This window comes from Hypomesus nipponensis, chromosome 3 (assembly GCF_054491055.1).
Source record: "Hypomesus nipponensis isolate SF chromosome 3, ASM5449105v1, whole genome shotgun sequence".
Lineage (NCBI taxonomy): Eukaryota > Metazoa > Chordata > Actinopteri > Osmeriformes > Osmeridae > Hypomesus > Hypomesus nipponensis.
Genome location: NC_140363.1, coordinates 13,895,414 through 13,908,918, shown reverse-complemented (window position 1 = coordinate 13,908,918; position 13,505 = coordinate 13,895,414). Strand labels below are relative to the sequence as shown.

Here is a 13,505-nt window from a genome sequence, read left to right as displayed (position 1 = left end):
CACACACATAATAATTACACATATATACATGTTATATCTGTATTTTCTCTCTCCCTCCCTCACCCCCACACACGTGCACATCCTTATAATAACGTCATCTCATTAGTTACCCTTTCATCCTTGATGATCCCTGAAGCACTACAGACTTACCCTTTGGATCTACCTGTCATCCACTTTTGTGTTTATTGTTAATGAGCAGAGAGGTCCATACTCGCACAGAAACTACAGGCTTTATCCTTTAGCGGTGTATATACCACACACAGCTGCCTCTTCATTCAAAAGTCCTACTGACATCAAGTGGCTATTTTGTTCTTTGAATGTCTTTGTCTCAAGCTGATTTCAGACCAGTCCTTTATGTATTCGAAGGGATTCGAGGATTAGTAAAAAAAAAAAAAAAGTGCGAGGTATAATTAAACCATTTAAATTGTGCACATCTTTCACTGTAATTGTTATCATTCATTATTTGTGTGTGTGTGCTTTTTGTTTGTAAAAAAAAAATCAGTACCAATGCATATATACCTTTCCATTTCTTTCACCTGTATTTTTCTGTTCAGCCAGTGTCCAGTTAGAGTTGATATAATGAGCTGGGGTTTGAAGACTATAACCCTATTACCAGTTATCGTTGAAAGGGGTTAAGTGTTGGTCAGATGGTATGTGACTGGCACCTGAAACTACATCACAAGCGGCCAGAAATACACACACACACACAGCCTTTTTATAAACAAGTCACCTCATTAGTTTTCCGTTTCATCTATGTAACAGTAATCATTTTTACGGAAGAGGCCTTGTGGTGGAGTGGAATGAGGCATGGGTCATCATGAGGCAACCTCAAAAGGTGGTCTTACATTTATGTGCAAGATGTAAACTACATTTACATTTAGTCATTTAGCAGACGCTCTAATCCAGAACAATTTACAGTAAGTACAGGGACATTCCCCCTGAGGCAAGTAGGGTGAAGTGCCTTGCCCAAGGACACAACGTCATTTCGTACAGCCAGAAATCGAACCGGCAACCTTCTGAATAATAGCCAGATTCCCTAACCGCTCAGCCATCTGACCCCCCTAGCAACATAAACATTAAGGATGTAAAGGTTGTTGTACTAGGAAAATACTCTTGATTCTTTGATACAGCAGCATGCCTGTCACATATTTACGTTCAGGTCAGAATAATTTTTGGGGTGTTAAAATATTTTCCAGGGAGAGTTTCTTGTGGCCACTGCCGATTGGACAGGTGGTGCAGCGTGGAGCAGACCTGGCAGTTTATCAGCCAGTAAAAATAGCTGCAGCCTCCATGATGTCACCGAGAAATAAATCACAGTCTGAACTCTCAGGATCACTGAGACGCTGCAGTAGAAATGGTCTGCAGGCCTGCTGGGACGCTACACCTCTTCTTGATCTCTCTGTTCTTTCTACCACTCCATTTCTATCCCTGTCTGGATGTCTGTGTCCCCGTACTGAGAGAGAGAGAGAAAGAGAGACAGACTGGAGAGAGAGAGAGAGAGAGAGAGAGAGAGAGAGAGAGAGACTGTACGTACTCCCCCTCTTTTGTTGTGTCGTGGTCCACCCCATACTTTCTCTCTTTCTGTCTTTTTAACTTTCTCCTTTCTGTCACTCTCTCTCTCGCCACTCTCTCTATTTGTGTCTCACTCCTTATTCTAAGTTTTACCCTGGCCCTCGCCTCTCAGCTTGCACACTCATGTTTCACTAGCCTTGCCACTATTCACTCTCTGATGGCAACACTTTGGTTGAACTCTCCATGAGCCGCCGTCACAAGGGCACCTTGTTGGATCATGTGGCCTGAGAAGGTGGTAGGTACATGGGTGAGATGTATAGCGGAGACACTGTGTGCCCTCATCCAACCATCTATTCCATCTTCACCATCTTCAGTCATGTTCAAGGCTGAAAAAGAACCGTCATCTAAAAGTGTGGCATGATCTCACCGCCATACCTGGCATTCTGAGGTGCCAACACCATGCAGCTGATGTGGAACCAGAGCGCCTGTAAATCTTTGCTGTTTGACCATGTGACATGCCACATTTGTGATCCCGAACGCCTCAACCTCCCACTTCCCCCTGCCATCCATGTTACTGAACTAATCTCCAACTCCCCTTCTCTCTCCAAGACTTGGGGCTGTCAGGAGCCTTAGAATTAAGAGTGTATGTAACAGACTTGTACCCCCAGGTGCTAGTGCTTACATTTTTTTTACTTATCAGCAGACAGGATAGTATGTCTTGTTATCGTTGTCAATGCCAATGCCATCCAGCTGTCACGGAACATACAACCTCATTTAAACCAAATTTTCATTTAATTTGTTTTCACCAACCCCACAGGTTGGTGAAACGTGGGAAACGTTTTGCAGAAAAGACGTTCCATTCAACGTGTTCTTTCTCAACTTCCCCAGCCGAGGTTTCTGGTCCTGCTCTGTTGGAATTTCCGTCAGGAAGGTGACAATCCCCTGTCCCCAGAGCAGTGTGCATGACATCAGCGACCCTACAGCAGTGCCTCGAGCTTTGAGCCGCCGGGGATGCACGGCGGGACGACATCAGGAATGTGGCACTCGCCAGCCATGGCTGGGATGCTGTTAATTCACATTCTGTCCATTTGAGAGGGTTAGTCCTTAATAAACAGTGGCCAGGCCAGCCTAAGGGACAGTGAATGTATATATGCTGCTGTAAGCTACATTGCATGTACATTATGTGTGTGTGTGTGTGTGTCTGAAACGTCAAAAACCACACTCTTTGCCGCATGGCCATTACAATAACAGTTTACTTAATATATTTCTGAACGGAATCTCAGGGTGAAATAAGTACACTGTAAGTATGATAATGGTAACCTTGAATCAACAATTCAACCATAAATGCAACATTCAATAGCTCTTTGTCCATAGAGTTTTTAGCAGTTGTCATTGATATGTGCACGTTTGTGTGTTTGTACAGCAGTATGTGTGTGAAAATGTAATTGCCTACAATATTTGACTTGGCCATGGCTGACTTGAAAATAGACTTCTGTCCATAAAGCTGGACAAAAAAACGATGGACTTTAAAAGTCAGTTGAACATGATAGCTTTAAGAAGACAAACCGGCTGCATGGATATACTTGCTTTAATTCTCATGATTTATCACTAACATTTGGGGGAAGCAAGTGGCCTTTGTCAAACTTGTCCATAAGTGGGCCAGTGTCTGTCAGTCCTCCGGGATGGGTCTGGACAGCTGAGAGGTCTCTGTGCATGTGTGTGTGTGTGTGTGTGTGTGTGTGCACAAGTGTGTATCTGAAACCGGACAACGGGCAACAGCTGTATGTCTCTGTTTCTTTCTTTTGCCCATACAAACACATACAAACACAGTCTCTCACCCCCCCCACCCCCACCCCACACACACACACACATACACACGCACTCACATACGGACACACTTTGGAGCAGGACATCATCTACGACTCAGGCTAAAGTAGGCATGGATAAACAACAGTGGAATCCTAGGAGCCAACCCTTTGGGTATCCACCAGGCTGTGACCTTAATAAAGACTGTGTTGTTTCAGGAGTTAGCTTAAACGGTCTCAGTTTCATCTTGCACTGTCCATCTAACTATGTCCAAACTGTGTGTGTGTTTGACTCTAAGGTGCTGTTTGGTGTGCACTCTTCAAATAACCTTTTATTGTGTTAGTTTGTATTGGCTGACCATGGCAGGACTAATAAAAGTCCTTAGATGTAACTTTATTTTACTCAACAGCTTCTGTATTTTTAGTAATGTTAATAAAGTATTCTGGGTGTTATGATCTGAATGGTGCTCTAAATAAACTTGGTTGCTGTTACTGTTGCAGCATAGGAATCAGGCGGACCAATCAGCTCGACCCAAGGAGTTCACATTTAGCCCCAGAGGGGCGTGGCTTAGATGTAAGGGGTCACAAGCAAAGGGTGACGTAATTTAAGTTTATTTTCAGCATGCACGTAAAGGAACAAACACACACATGCACTCACAAACAGGCAAGTGAACACACAGATGCTGGAGGTGCAAATTTTATGCACGCACATCTGAATGAACCTGTATCAAAACACACTCAGAAACAAACAGGTGCATATTTTGATCAGTGTGCTCCTTGTCAAGAGAGTCAACCGTCCAGCCCTCCACCCTTCACTAGTTTGGTAACCCTATGACAAGTGTTTCTGTACCAAATGTACATGAACATTCACACACACACACACACACACTCACATACACTCACTCTCAAACACACCCACCCCCCCCCACACACACACACACACACATGTCCCTGCCTAGCAGAGACAAATGACTGCAGGCGGCTGTTCCAGGGGGAGGGCAGGGTGGTAAAGGATGGATGAGGTATATGTGTTGCTGGGGAAGACAGGGGAAGAGAGAAGGAGAGAGAGAGAGAGAGAGAGAGAGAGAGAGAGAGAGAGAGAGAGAGAGAGAGAGAGAGAGAGAGAGAGAGAGAGAGAGAGAAGGAATGGAGACAGACAGAGAGAGAGAGATTCAGTCATGGTCATTAATACCCGAGGTCTCCCTTCCGTCAGTTGCAGCTGTTGATCACGATGTAACTTTGAGTCGTCCAACATTGCATCACTTCTACACTGGCCCGTGTTGCCCTGCTCGTTCCTGACAACACTCACACAGACACTCACCCACACATACATACTCTCGCACACACACACACACACACACACAAACACACACACACACAGACATACACACGCACAGCAGTTCTGGAGCTTTAGTTGTGGAATAAAATGGACTACTTCTAAAACTGAAAGCATGAAGCATGAAAGTACAATTTACTGAAGGACATCTGTGTTACTGTGGATAAACACCCCATATCAATCTCTCAGCAGATGATGACATTTATGGTTGTAACAGTTTAATGCACATATTAATATTTGGCTTTTGTGAGAAATAGAGATTTGCAATGCAAAGGAACAATAGGAGAGTTGAGAGAGTTTATGCTTTTTGGCAAATCAAAGCAGCTACGCAGGCTAACAATCCTGTTTTCATGACATAATATCCAGTAGCAAACCCAGTAGCAGAGTGTGGTCAGTACGTAGTGAGACATGGAATTACAGGCAGAAAGCCCTGATCCCTCCCTTAGGTACGTAGTAGAGGGACGATGTAACTTCCCAACAACCTCGTCCACACGGCCATCAGAGGCATTCCACCTCAGCTGACACTCGTCCATGGAATTCTGCAAATATTCCACACTATTCTCTCAGGCATTCTAGAGTGTCTGTCAAAAAGACTGGCATAGCAGGGCCGACCAAGTACCTTAAAACATTTAGAGAATCCAATAGAGACAAAACTATTAAACCTGAGAGGAAGTCTTCAAAATATTTTCACAGTAGTCTCTAGCTTCAGGAGGGAAATTACAAATAGTTTATTAAGGTCAATTAGCTTTGCCATGTGTTGTGGTGTGGAGTGTGTGAAAACTTCTATTTGTTTGTCTAACTGATGGGTGATAATTTGTCATACATTTGTGTAGAGTATTTTTTCCCCTGTGTTGGAATGGTTAGTGTGTGCAACCTGCAGCTGACACCTATGTGACACACTGAGAACACACTGAATACTTCACATGACTTCAGACTTTACTTGGCAACGAATCATGTCTGTTTAAAAGACCACGATGCAGATTACACTGGGATAAAACAATCACTTAAAACAGTTGCACTAAAACATTTAATCATGTTTCTCCATATTTAACTGTGTCTCCAGGAATGTGTTGCAATGTAACCCTCTGTTTAACTGTAGTGCATGAGGTCATAGGGTTAAAGAGGACTGAGCCCCAGTAGAGTTGGGGTTCTATACTGGCATATTACAGAACGTCCTACACTCCGTTTGTCTGTTTTATTATTAGAAATGTGAAGGTTACAATGTGACAGAAAATAGTCCAGACATTGTCACGGAAGAACGCATCTTAATAGCACATGCATATATGTATGACTATACCCCCAAAAAATATTGACAAGGGAATTACAGAACACCATTGTGTAGCTAGAATGAAAACTGTTGTGTCGTGGAAGGGGGTGGGGACATCGGAACAAGGGGGGGTGGGGTTGAGGAGGAAAGATGTACAGGACAGTCTCGTGTCTGTTCTATAAACCTCGCCATAATCTGCGAGTGCAGCTGTTGTTGCGCATTCAGCGGAGAGCGCGCGCCTTAGGTTGGTTGATGTCGAGCCTCGCGCTGCTTGCCGCTCACTGACCCAGACCGGAGAGCTCGAGAGAGTGCGCTTTTTTGTCTGGTTGCAAACGGAATGTTGTCGCTGTCTCAAAACGTTGGTTTCCATACAACAGTGCAACACTTTCCGTCCCTTGCCGGAGAGGACACCGTTCCACTACCATGAGTTGTCTGGATGTTATGTACCCAGCTTATGGACATTACGCACCGTATGCGCCAGCCGCACCCGCATTCATCAACAGTTTACAGGTATGGGAGTACTTTCAGCAAGTAACAATCGTGTAGGCTAGTTTATCTGTAAGGCATGAGAAGCACTTTGCTTTGCAAAGTTATTGACTATAAACAGACAGCCGTGTAAAACGTAGCCATTTGATTTAGTGATTCATGCCGAAATGGCAAAATCCTGTGCAAATGTTTAGTGTGACTTTTTTAATCTCCAAAAAGTCAATACCATCTCTCATTTTAATGTGATTTAAGTTGCTTTATTTCTTAAACTCGTTTCTTATTTAGCTGTATGGCAAATCTGCATCAGATATGAAGTAAATAAACACATCTAGTCTTTAAAATGTCAATGTATCATATTTAATTTTTACAAAATTCAAAACTTCAGAACTACAACAACATTCTGATGCTCCCTTTCTTTGTCTTTCTCTCTCTCTCAAACACACATACACACAAACATTTTGTCAAAAGATACTAGCTTCTAATCTGTCCAGTTAACAACTATCTTTCCTCACCCCCTCCCAACCTAACCTCCTGCCCCCAGCTCAACCTACTGACAACCTTGTCCCAGGTTACATCTTGCTATTCTGGTTGTACCTCGGTGTTTATGTACTTGACAGTTGTGAATAAGGGTTTGTGCCAAATTATTTTTGCTTTCTTTAAACCTTTAACCCTGTGCTCCTTTTTTCAAGGCACCAATCGGTCTGAGAAGTCCCTCTCCTCAGAGCCGGGATCTCATGGACAGCATGGGGACCCCGCGTGGCCCTCCTGACGGGGTGTCGGGCCCCAGCGCAGGTGCTAGATCTTCCTCCTCATCCTCCTCATCCTCCTATCCGGTGGGGCGAGCAGAGGACAGCGGGCCCAAAGGCAAACAGGAGACGCCCGACGCAGAGTACCTTACGTCACGCTGTGTCCTGTTCACCTATTACCATGGTGACATCAGCAGCGTGGTAGATGAACACTTCTCCAGAGCTCTCAGCTCATACATGGAGGGGGAGGGCAAGAGGAAGGCAGCAGAGCTGGCCACAGGTACATACACAACCAGTAGTGTGTGTGTGTGTGTGTGTGCATGTGTTTTGGTGTGTTTGTGTGTGTCAGTTGTCAGAGAGGCCACACAGTTGACAGCCCTGCAGACCACAGCAGTGTAACAGACAGGTGATATGAGAACACCAGAACGGAAGACAGGGTTTGTGGTGGGGCCTGATGTCCCTGGGGGTCAAGGGTCAGAGGTTAACAAGCAGAGTAGGCTGTAACTGAATCCCTTGTGGTAGTTATGGAACCTGAGCAAATATACACCTATGCCCTCCTTGATTTTGATGACTATGTGCTCTGTGCTCAAACTAAAGCCATCACAGTGTCTTCTTACGTTTGTGACCAATCAAGCAGTGGACAGCGGGATTGAACCCCCTGATGTTTTGCAAATGGAAACCCAAACAACCTCCAAACCCAAACATTGGACCAAGTCAGAGGTTGGGGGGAAACTTGGGTATCCTACTTTGAGGTCCAGGATGTGGTTCACAAATGACCTGAACAGTGGTGATATCCCATGATAGAAATGAAAAATATGATGGTTCTCTCAGTTTCCCAGAAGGCATTGCTATTACAAAGGGGTTGGGGTTGAGATGGCCCCTTGTCACTCAAAGTATAGTGACACAGGCAGGTGTTGCATTTCATAGTGTATAAAAAACATGCTTGTTTTTGGCTTACCTTAGAAAATCTTATTGAGCAAGTAATTAATTTCAAATTAATTCATTACCAAAAAACATAATTCACCATTCAAAGGTTCTGTGCGTTCCTCTGCTAGCATGGCCTTTCTGATCCATTTAGGGCTACTTTCCTCTGTCTTCTCTCGCTCTTTCTCTGACTCCCTCCCTCCCTCACTCACTCTCCCTCTACCTCCTTCTTTGCTACTTTCCTCTCTCTCTCTCTTTCTCTCTCTCTCTCTCTCTCTCTCTCTCTCTCTCTCTCTCTCTCTCTCTCTCTCTCTCTCTCGCTGTCTTTCCCTCTCTTTCTCTTTCCCTCTGTGTGGCCCATTCCGCCCCCCGCTCCTTCCCTCCCTATCTCCCTCCTGTCCTCTCAACCCTCTCCCTTTCTCTCTCCCACCCTCTCTCTCTCTCTCTCTCTCTCTCTCTCTCTCTCTCTCTCTCTCCAGTTGGACATCTTCATTCAGCGGGCAGACAGTCTTCCTGCCTCACAACAGATACTATGTTTATACTCGGTCGTAAGCATAGAGCCCCGCAACCCTCCCGCCCGCCTGGCCGCCATATCGCCTTCAAACGGCCCCCGGCTTGAGTCTGTGCGCGGTCATCTGGCCCCACAATGGAGGCTCAGTCACTGTCTGATTTATCTGCTGCTGCTGCAACTGCTGCTCCCCTTGCGTTTGATTAGGGCGACATTACATGGCCGACTGGCCTGGGTGTCTTTTTTCAGAGGAATTCTAAATATAAAAGTAATGGCCTAAAAACATAAAACGGCCTCCTGACATTCTACTGGGGGCAAACGGGAGAGGGAGGGTGCCGAGACAACAACAGGTGGGGAGGGGCAGGAGGGGGCTAGCATGGGGGGGGGGGGGGACGAGGGAGGGGGGGGGGGACTGAGGCTTGTTTGGGGGAGGGAGGAGTGTTGTGAATGTGGTGGGCTGACACAAGAGTGAGAGATGTCGCCACAACAAGTGATTTAAGGCACTGTGGGCCTCATGCTGTTTTCCTGTTTAAAGCTACCACCTTATATAGTCTGGCAGAACACGCACAGCCATGGCTATCCTTCTCTCTCGTTCTCTTTCTCCCTCTTGTTTTGGACTCTCCCTTCTCTTTCTATCTTTTTATGTTTTGTGTTTTATTACAATCTCTTCATCTCATTCTCTCTCTTTACTTTATCTTCCCCCTCTTCCACTCTGTCCTTCTCTGTGTCTCTCCGTCTTTCGTTTTTTTGGCTGTTGACTAAATTCCCAGTAGGCTAACCCTAACCCTACAAAAGACAATAAAAAATATGACTAACTGCCCTGTATGTGCTCCAGCAGTCTCCGCTCACCAAATACTTAAGTTGCAAAAAATTCATTCATTCCAGAAAACCTTCTTTAATAAATACAGCAAACTGTATGACAAAAGTGTTATAAACTGCTAATTGTTTGATCTCCCCTCTCTGCCCCATTCTCCCCCTCTCTCCCCCGTCACCCCCAACTGTCCTCTCTAGACACCCCGTCTCCCAGCAGCCGACGCAGTTTCCCCCCATCATTCTGGGATAGTAACTACCCCACGCCTCAAAGCCGGCCCCACTGTGACCAGGGGGCCCCCCACTATTCCATGGACCCATACGCCTCTGGTATCCACCCAGGCCTCCCGCATCCGCACCCCCACCCCCATGCCCACCCCCATGCCCACCCTCACCCCTCAGAGGGCTGGGCCTACGCCCAGAGCCAGGCCTATGGGCCCCCCCGACCCCTCCATGAACTGTACTCCCCATCGGGGCTGGAGCCTCACTACGGCTCCCTGCTCATGCCCACCGTCAGGCCCCCACACCTGGGCACCCTGCAGGGGCACTATGAGGTCAGCAAGCTAGAGCCCACCTCTGCCTGGCCTGGCCTGCTGGGACCTGCAGATGTGAGCCAGACTCTGGCCCTCAACATGGATGCAGGTACGATGCCTCACGGTTTCCTGCCTGGGCTGGGTGGTCGAGAAGTTGTTTCATCGCTGTTTCAGTCAGTACACTTTGAATACTCTCTCATGGGCAGTTTATTTGCTAACCAAGCAACTACATAAATAATTTCTTTACAATGCAAACAATGTTTATTATAATCAACGATGCAGTATACAGTGTCATCAGCATTTAGTTTCTCTTTATAGTTTAAAAGGAAGAACATCATCTGCTTTTCTTTGTCTGTTTGGTTTGAGTTAGAAAGCAATTGAATGTTTGGAATCAGGTAGCTACAGCAGCCATGACGACCGACAGCCTGGTTCAAGGTGTCTCATTGTGTTGCTCACTATTGTCTCTCTGCCCTTTTTTCTTTCCTTTCTTTCTTCTCTGTCTTCTTTTCTCTCCTCTCTCTCAGGCCTTCAGCACCATAAGAAAGGCAAGGATCTGTACTGGTTTTAACAAGCGACTCCAGACACACACAGCCATCTCCATCCAGCCGTCATTACCACAGCCAATTAGACTTGCTTCTGGACAGGTCCTATTGAACAGCCTCTGGTCCTTTATCCCTCACTCCTCCCCCACTCCTCCACCCGCCTCCCCCACCTCCCTCACCTCCTCCTCCATCCTCGGTCCATGATGCCAGGACTCCCTCTCTCCAGGCTTGAGTGTGTGCACCATGGAGATAAAGGCCTTCTGGTGAGGATAGAGAGAGGGATAGATGGAGGAAGAGAGAGATAGAGAGAGCATTGGAGACCCGATTATGGTATGTGTTTGTTTGACTCCTCTTTTTCCTCTCTCTCCTCCTCCTGATCATCCCTCGCTTCTATCTATCGGTTCACTGGTGCAGCATGGGGGATTCTGGCATCACGTCAGCCACACTGACCTGTTTGGACAAAAGCAGACAGACTAAGGGAGGATGGGAGGATGAAAAAAGATGGCATAGGGACAGAACAACTTACCATCGATTTGTTACTGGATTAGTTGATTTCTCTCTCTTTCTCTCCCTCCTCTCTTTCACCATCTCCCTATCTCTGTCTGTCTCTGCCTCTTTCTCCTTTGGGACTGTGGCATCCATTTCAACTTATCGGCATTTCAGGGATGTCCATCTGGCTGTGTCCAAGACTGGGTTGTGATTGTAATCTTTATGCTGTTTCAGTTATTTCTTTTCCTGAGAAGTATTATTTATTGGTGTTTATTGTTTGTTTCTAAAACTATATTTTGATTTGGCCAGTGATCTGAAAATACTCTGGGTAAGACAGTTTCCTTTCTTGTGACAATTGAAGGAGAATGTTGTCAATGTGTTGAACAGAATTAACTGAAGCATGTATTTAAACATATATCTCAGTTTGAGATTTGTTTCAAAACGTGATTTCAAATGTAAACATATCAAGCTTTACCACAGCTCATCTGCTCCGAATCCCTGAGACTGGAGATACTCACAGTAACTGTCATCAGTCAATGTTCTATTAATGTTTTATTTGTGTTTCTTTTGTTTTTACACAAGTTTGAATGTTTTGAATTTGGACCGTAGTCTTGTTCTGATATGTTATTCATGGTGTCCTTTCTCTGGCCTTTGTTAAAAAAGAATATGATTGTCAATAAATATTTTTATGATAATTTCAGGTTTTTTCCTTCAGTGCCATGATACAAAATCAGGTTGTGTTGGAAGAAAACACGAATAGTAAGCCTAAGACAAGATCTTGCATCAATAATGATATGCAATGTCATATTACACATCAGTGTATGTGCACCACATCCCTCATCCTCACTTGATCAAATCATGGCTGAAACACCCAGGCCTGCACATCCCTCTCATCACCCAGTAGTGCCTCTGACATAGGTGAACCGGAGAGTCAATGGCTCCAATTGTGAAAATAGTGTTTTTAAACATGCCTTACTGAACAAGGTAATGATGCTATTCTAGTAAACATAGTCACCAGTGACCTCCGTGTAACATTTTCAATGTGAATGATGTGAATTATGACCTGAATCACTCTGGAGAAAGGGTCTGCTAAGTGAATAAATGCACACATTTAAATGCAATATCTTCAACAGGGTTGCAGTCCTGAATATAAGTTCTTAATCACTTTCAATTTGAAAACACTTCCATTTAAATTCCAACCCAGATTCACAGTTTGTCGCCTTCAAAGTGGGAACGAGTTGGGAATGCCAATCATGTGTAATGGGAGAACACTCCAACCATTCCAGCTATGCGCAAGTGTGTGCTCTGTTATTGACCCAATAATCAAATGGTGTTGAGGTATGGCAGTGGCGCAGTGTTCACTGACTAACATTACTGAAGGCCCTCCCCCGGCGAGGACGCCAGAGACATGATTGCCTCTAAGCTGCCTCTAAGCTGGGGAAACACATGCAGAGTAATGAAATTAAGCAAAGTTTACCAGAGGTCCGCTTTGCTCCTAGTGACGGCCATAGTGCTACACAACTGCAATCACTGATGCCAACAAACAAGGACAGTGTGACCCTTCTGGTTAGTCAATGTCATTAAAGGAAAGATGACTCGAGTTGTTGAGATGCTAAAAATGCCTGACGACCCCCTCTTCAGTGGGGCTATGTAACAATGTCATATTTTAATGTTTTCTTTAACTGTAACAACACATGATTCTGGTGCCCCAATTACAACAGTGGAAGAGGCCTGGTCACAGCCATTCTGTACATGACATCCTACACATGTAGGCACTGTAGGTTGTCTGAACCCTGGGGAGTAGATCAAATAGGATCTCACCAGCAGAGGGCAGCACTGTCAAAGGGGTTCACAGTTTATTGTGACCCCTGGTGGATGAAACAGATAGTACATAGTTGTCTACATCCTCTTCAGGCTGGGAAAGGGCTCACTATCTGTGTGATCTGGATGAGGTGACCTACCAGCAGGGCAGAGATACAAGATGCCCTCTCGGATTGGTCTGTTTAGGCAGCTCTCTGAGCACCATCTTGGGTGAACACAGTTTCCAAGGAATCCTGAACCATTATTCCCTCCTGAGAATGCCTGGGGAAAATGCATAGAGCGGAACCCCATGTACAGTTAACCTGTACTGCATGTAGTCTCAGTCACCAGAGGACACAACAAAACCCAAACACCAGGACAGTGCTGTCCTCTAGTGGCGAGATTTACATTTACATTACATTTATGCATTTAGCAGACGCTTTTATCCAAAGACTTCCAAAAGAGAGCATTCCAAAAGTGCATAGGTCATTGATCAGAACAACCAGATAGCCCCAAACATTGTGGGTAACCAAAACATGAAGCATACATTGTGAAAACTAAATAAGTCCCAAAGGGAAGAACCATAAGAGCATGTAGTTAAACAATATACAATTAAACAACATGAAGCTCGAAAAGTGCAAGGGTGTACCTGGTACCTAAAATCAAGCAACAAAAGATCCCATTCATCCTGCTGACGAGATCATACTAACCGTGCTTATGACCTGTTACTGATAGAGCCAGTCTGCT

General features: G+C 45.2%; 1 protein-coding gene across 3 annotated transcripts; it reads left to right on the top strand.

Moving 5' to 3' along the window:
* The first annotated feature begins 6,114 nt into the window (after window positions 1-6,114).
* vgll2b (vestigial-like family member 2b) lies at window positions 6,115-11,653 on the top strand. Of its 3 annotated transcripts, XR_014731747.1 has the most exons (6): window positions 6,115-6,430; window positions 7,096-7,432; window positions 8,556-8,624; window positions 9,596-10,036; window positions 10,452-10,732; window positions 10,884-11,653. XR_014731747.1 is itself a non-coding variant. In XM_084677513.1 (5 exons), the coding sequence occupies exons 1-5, from the start codon at window positions 6,344-6,346 to the stop codon at window positions 10,493-10,495; spliced, it is 978 nt and encodes a 325-aa protein (XP_084533639.1). In that variant the 5' UTR covers window positions 6,115-6,343; the 3' UTR covers window positions 10,496-11,653. The 3 variants fall into 3 exon arrangements, 2 of the variants coding, with proteins under 2 accessions (XP_084533639.1, XP_084533649.1); XM_084677513.1 differs by having other exon boundaries at window positions 10,452-11,653; XM_084677523.1 differs by lacking the exon at window positions 8,556-8,624 and having other exon boundaries at window positions 10,452-11,653.
* The last annotated feature ends 1,852 nt before the right edge of the window (window positions 11,654-13,505 follow it).

What these genes read in the sequence shown, in the direction of transcription:
- vgll2b (XM_084677513.1), top strand. Translation starts at nt 6,344, where the DNA reads ATGAGTTGTCTGGATGTTATGTACCCAGCTTATGGACATTACGCACCG. An exon ending in CATTCATCAACAGTTTACAG is followed by an intron (nt 6,431 to 7,095) that starts GTATGGGAGTAC and finishes CCTTTTTTCAAG; the next exon opens with GCACCAATCGGTCTGAGAAG. An exon ending in GGCCCTCAACATGGATGCAG is followed by an intron (nt 10,037 to 10,451) that starts GTACGATGCCTC and finishes CCTCTCTCTCAG; the next exon opens with GCCTTCAGCACCATAAGAAA.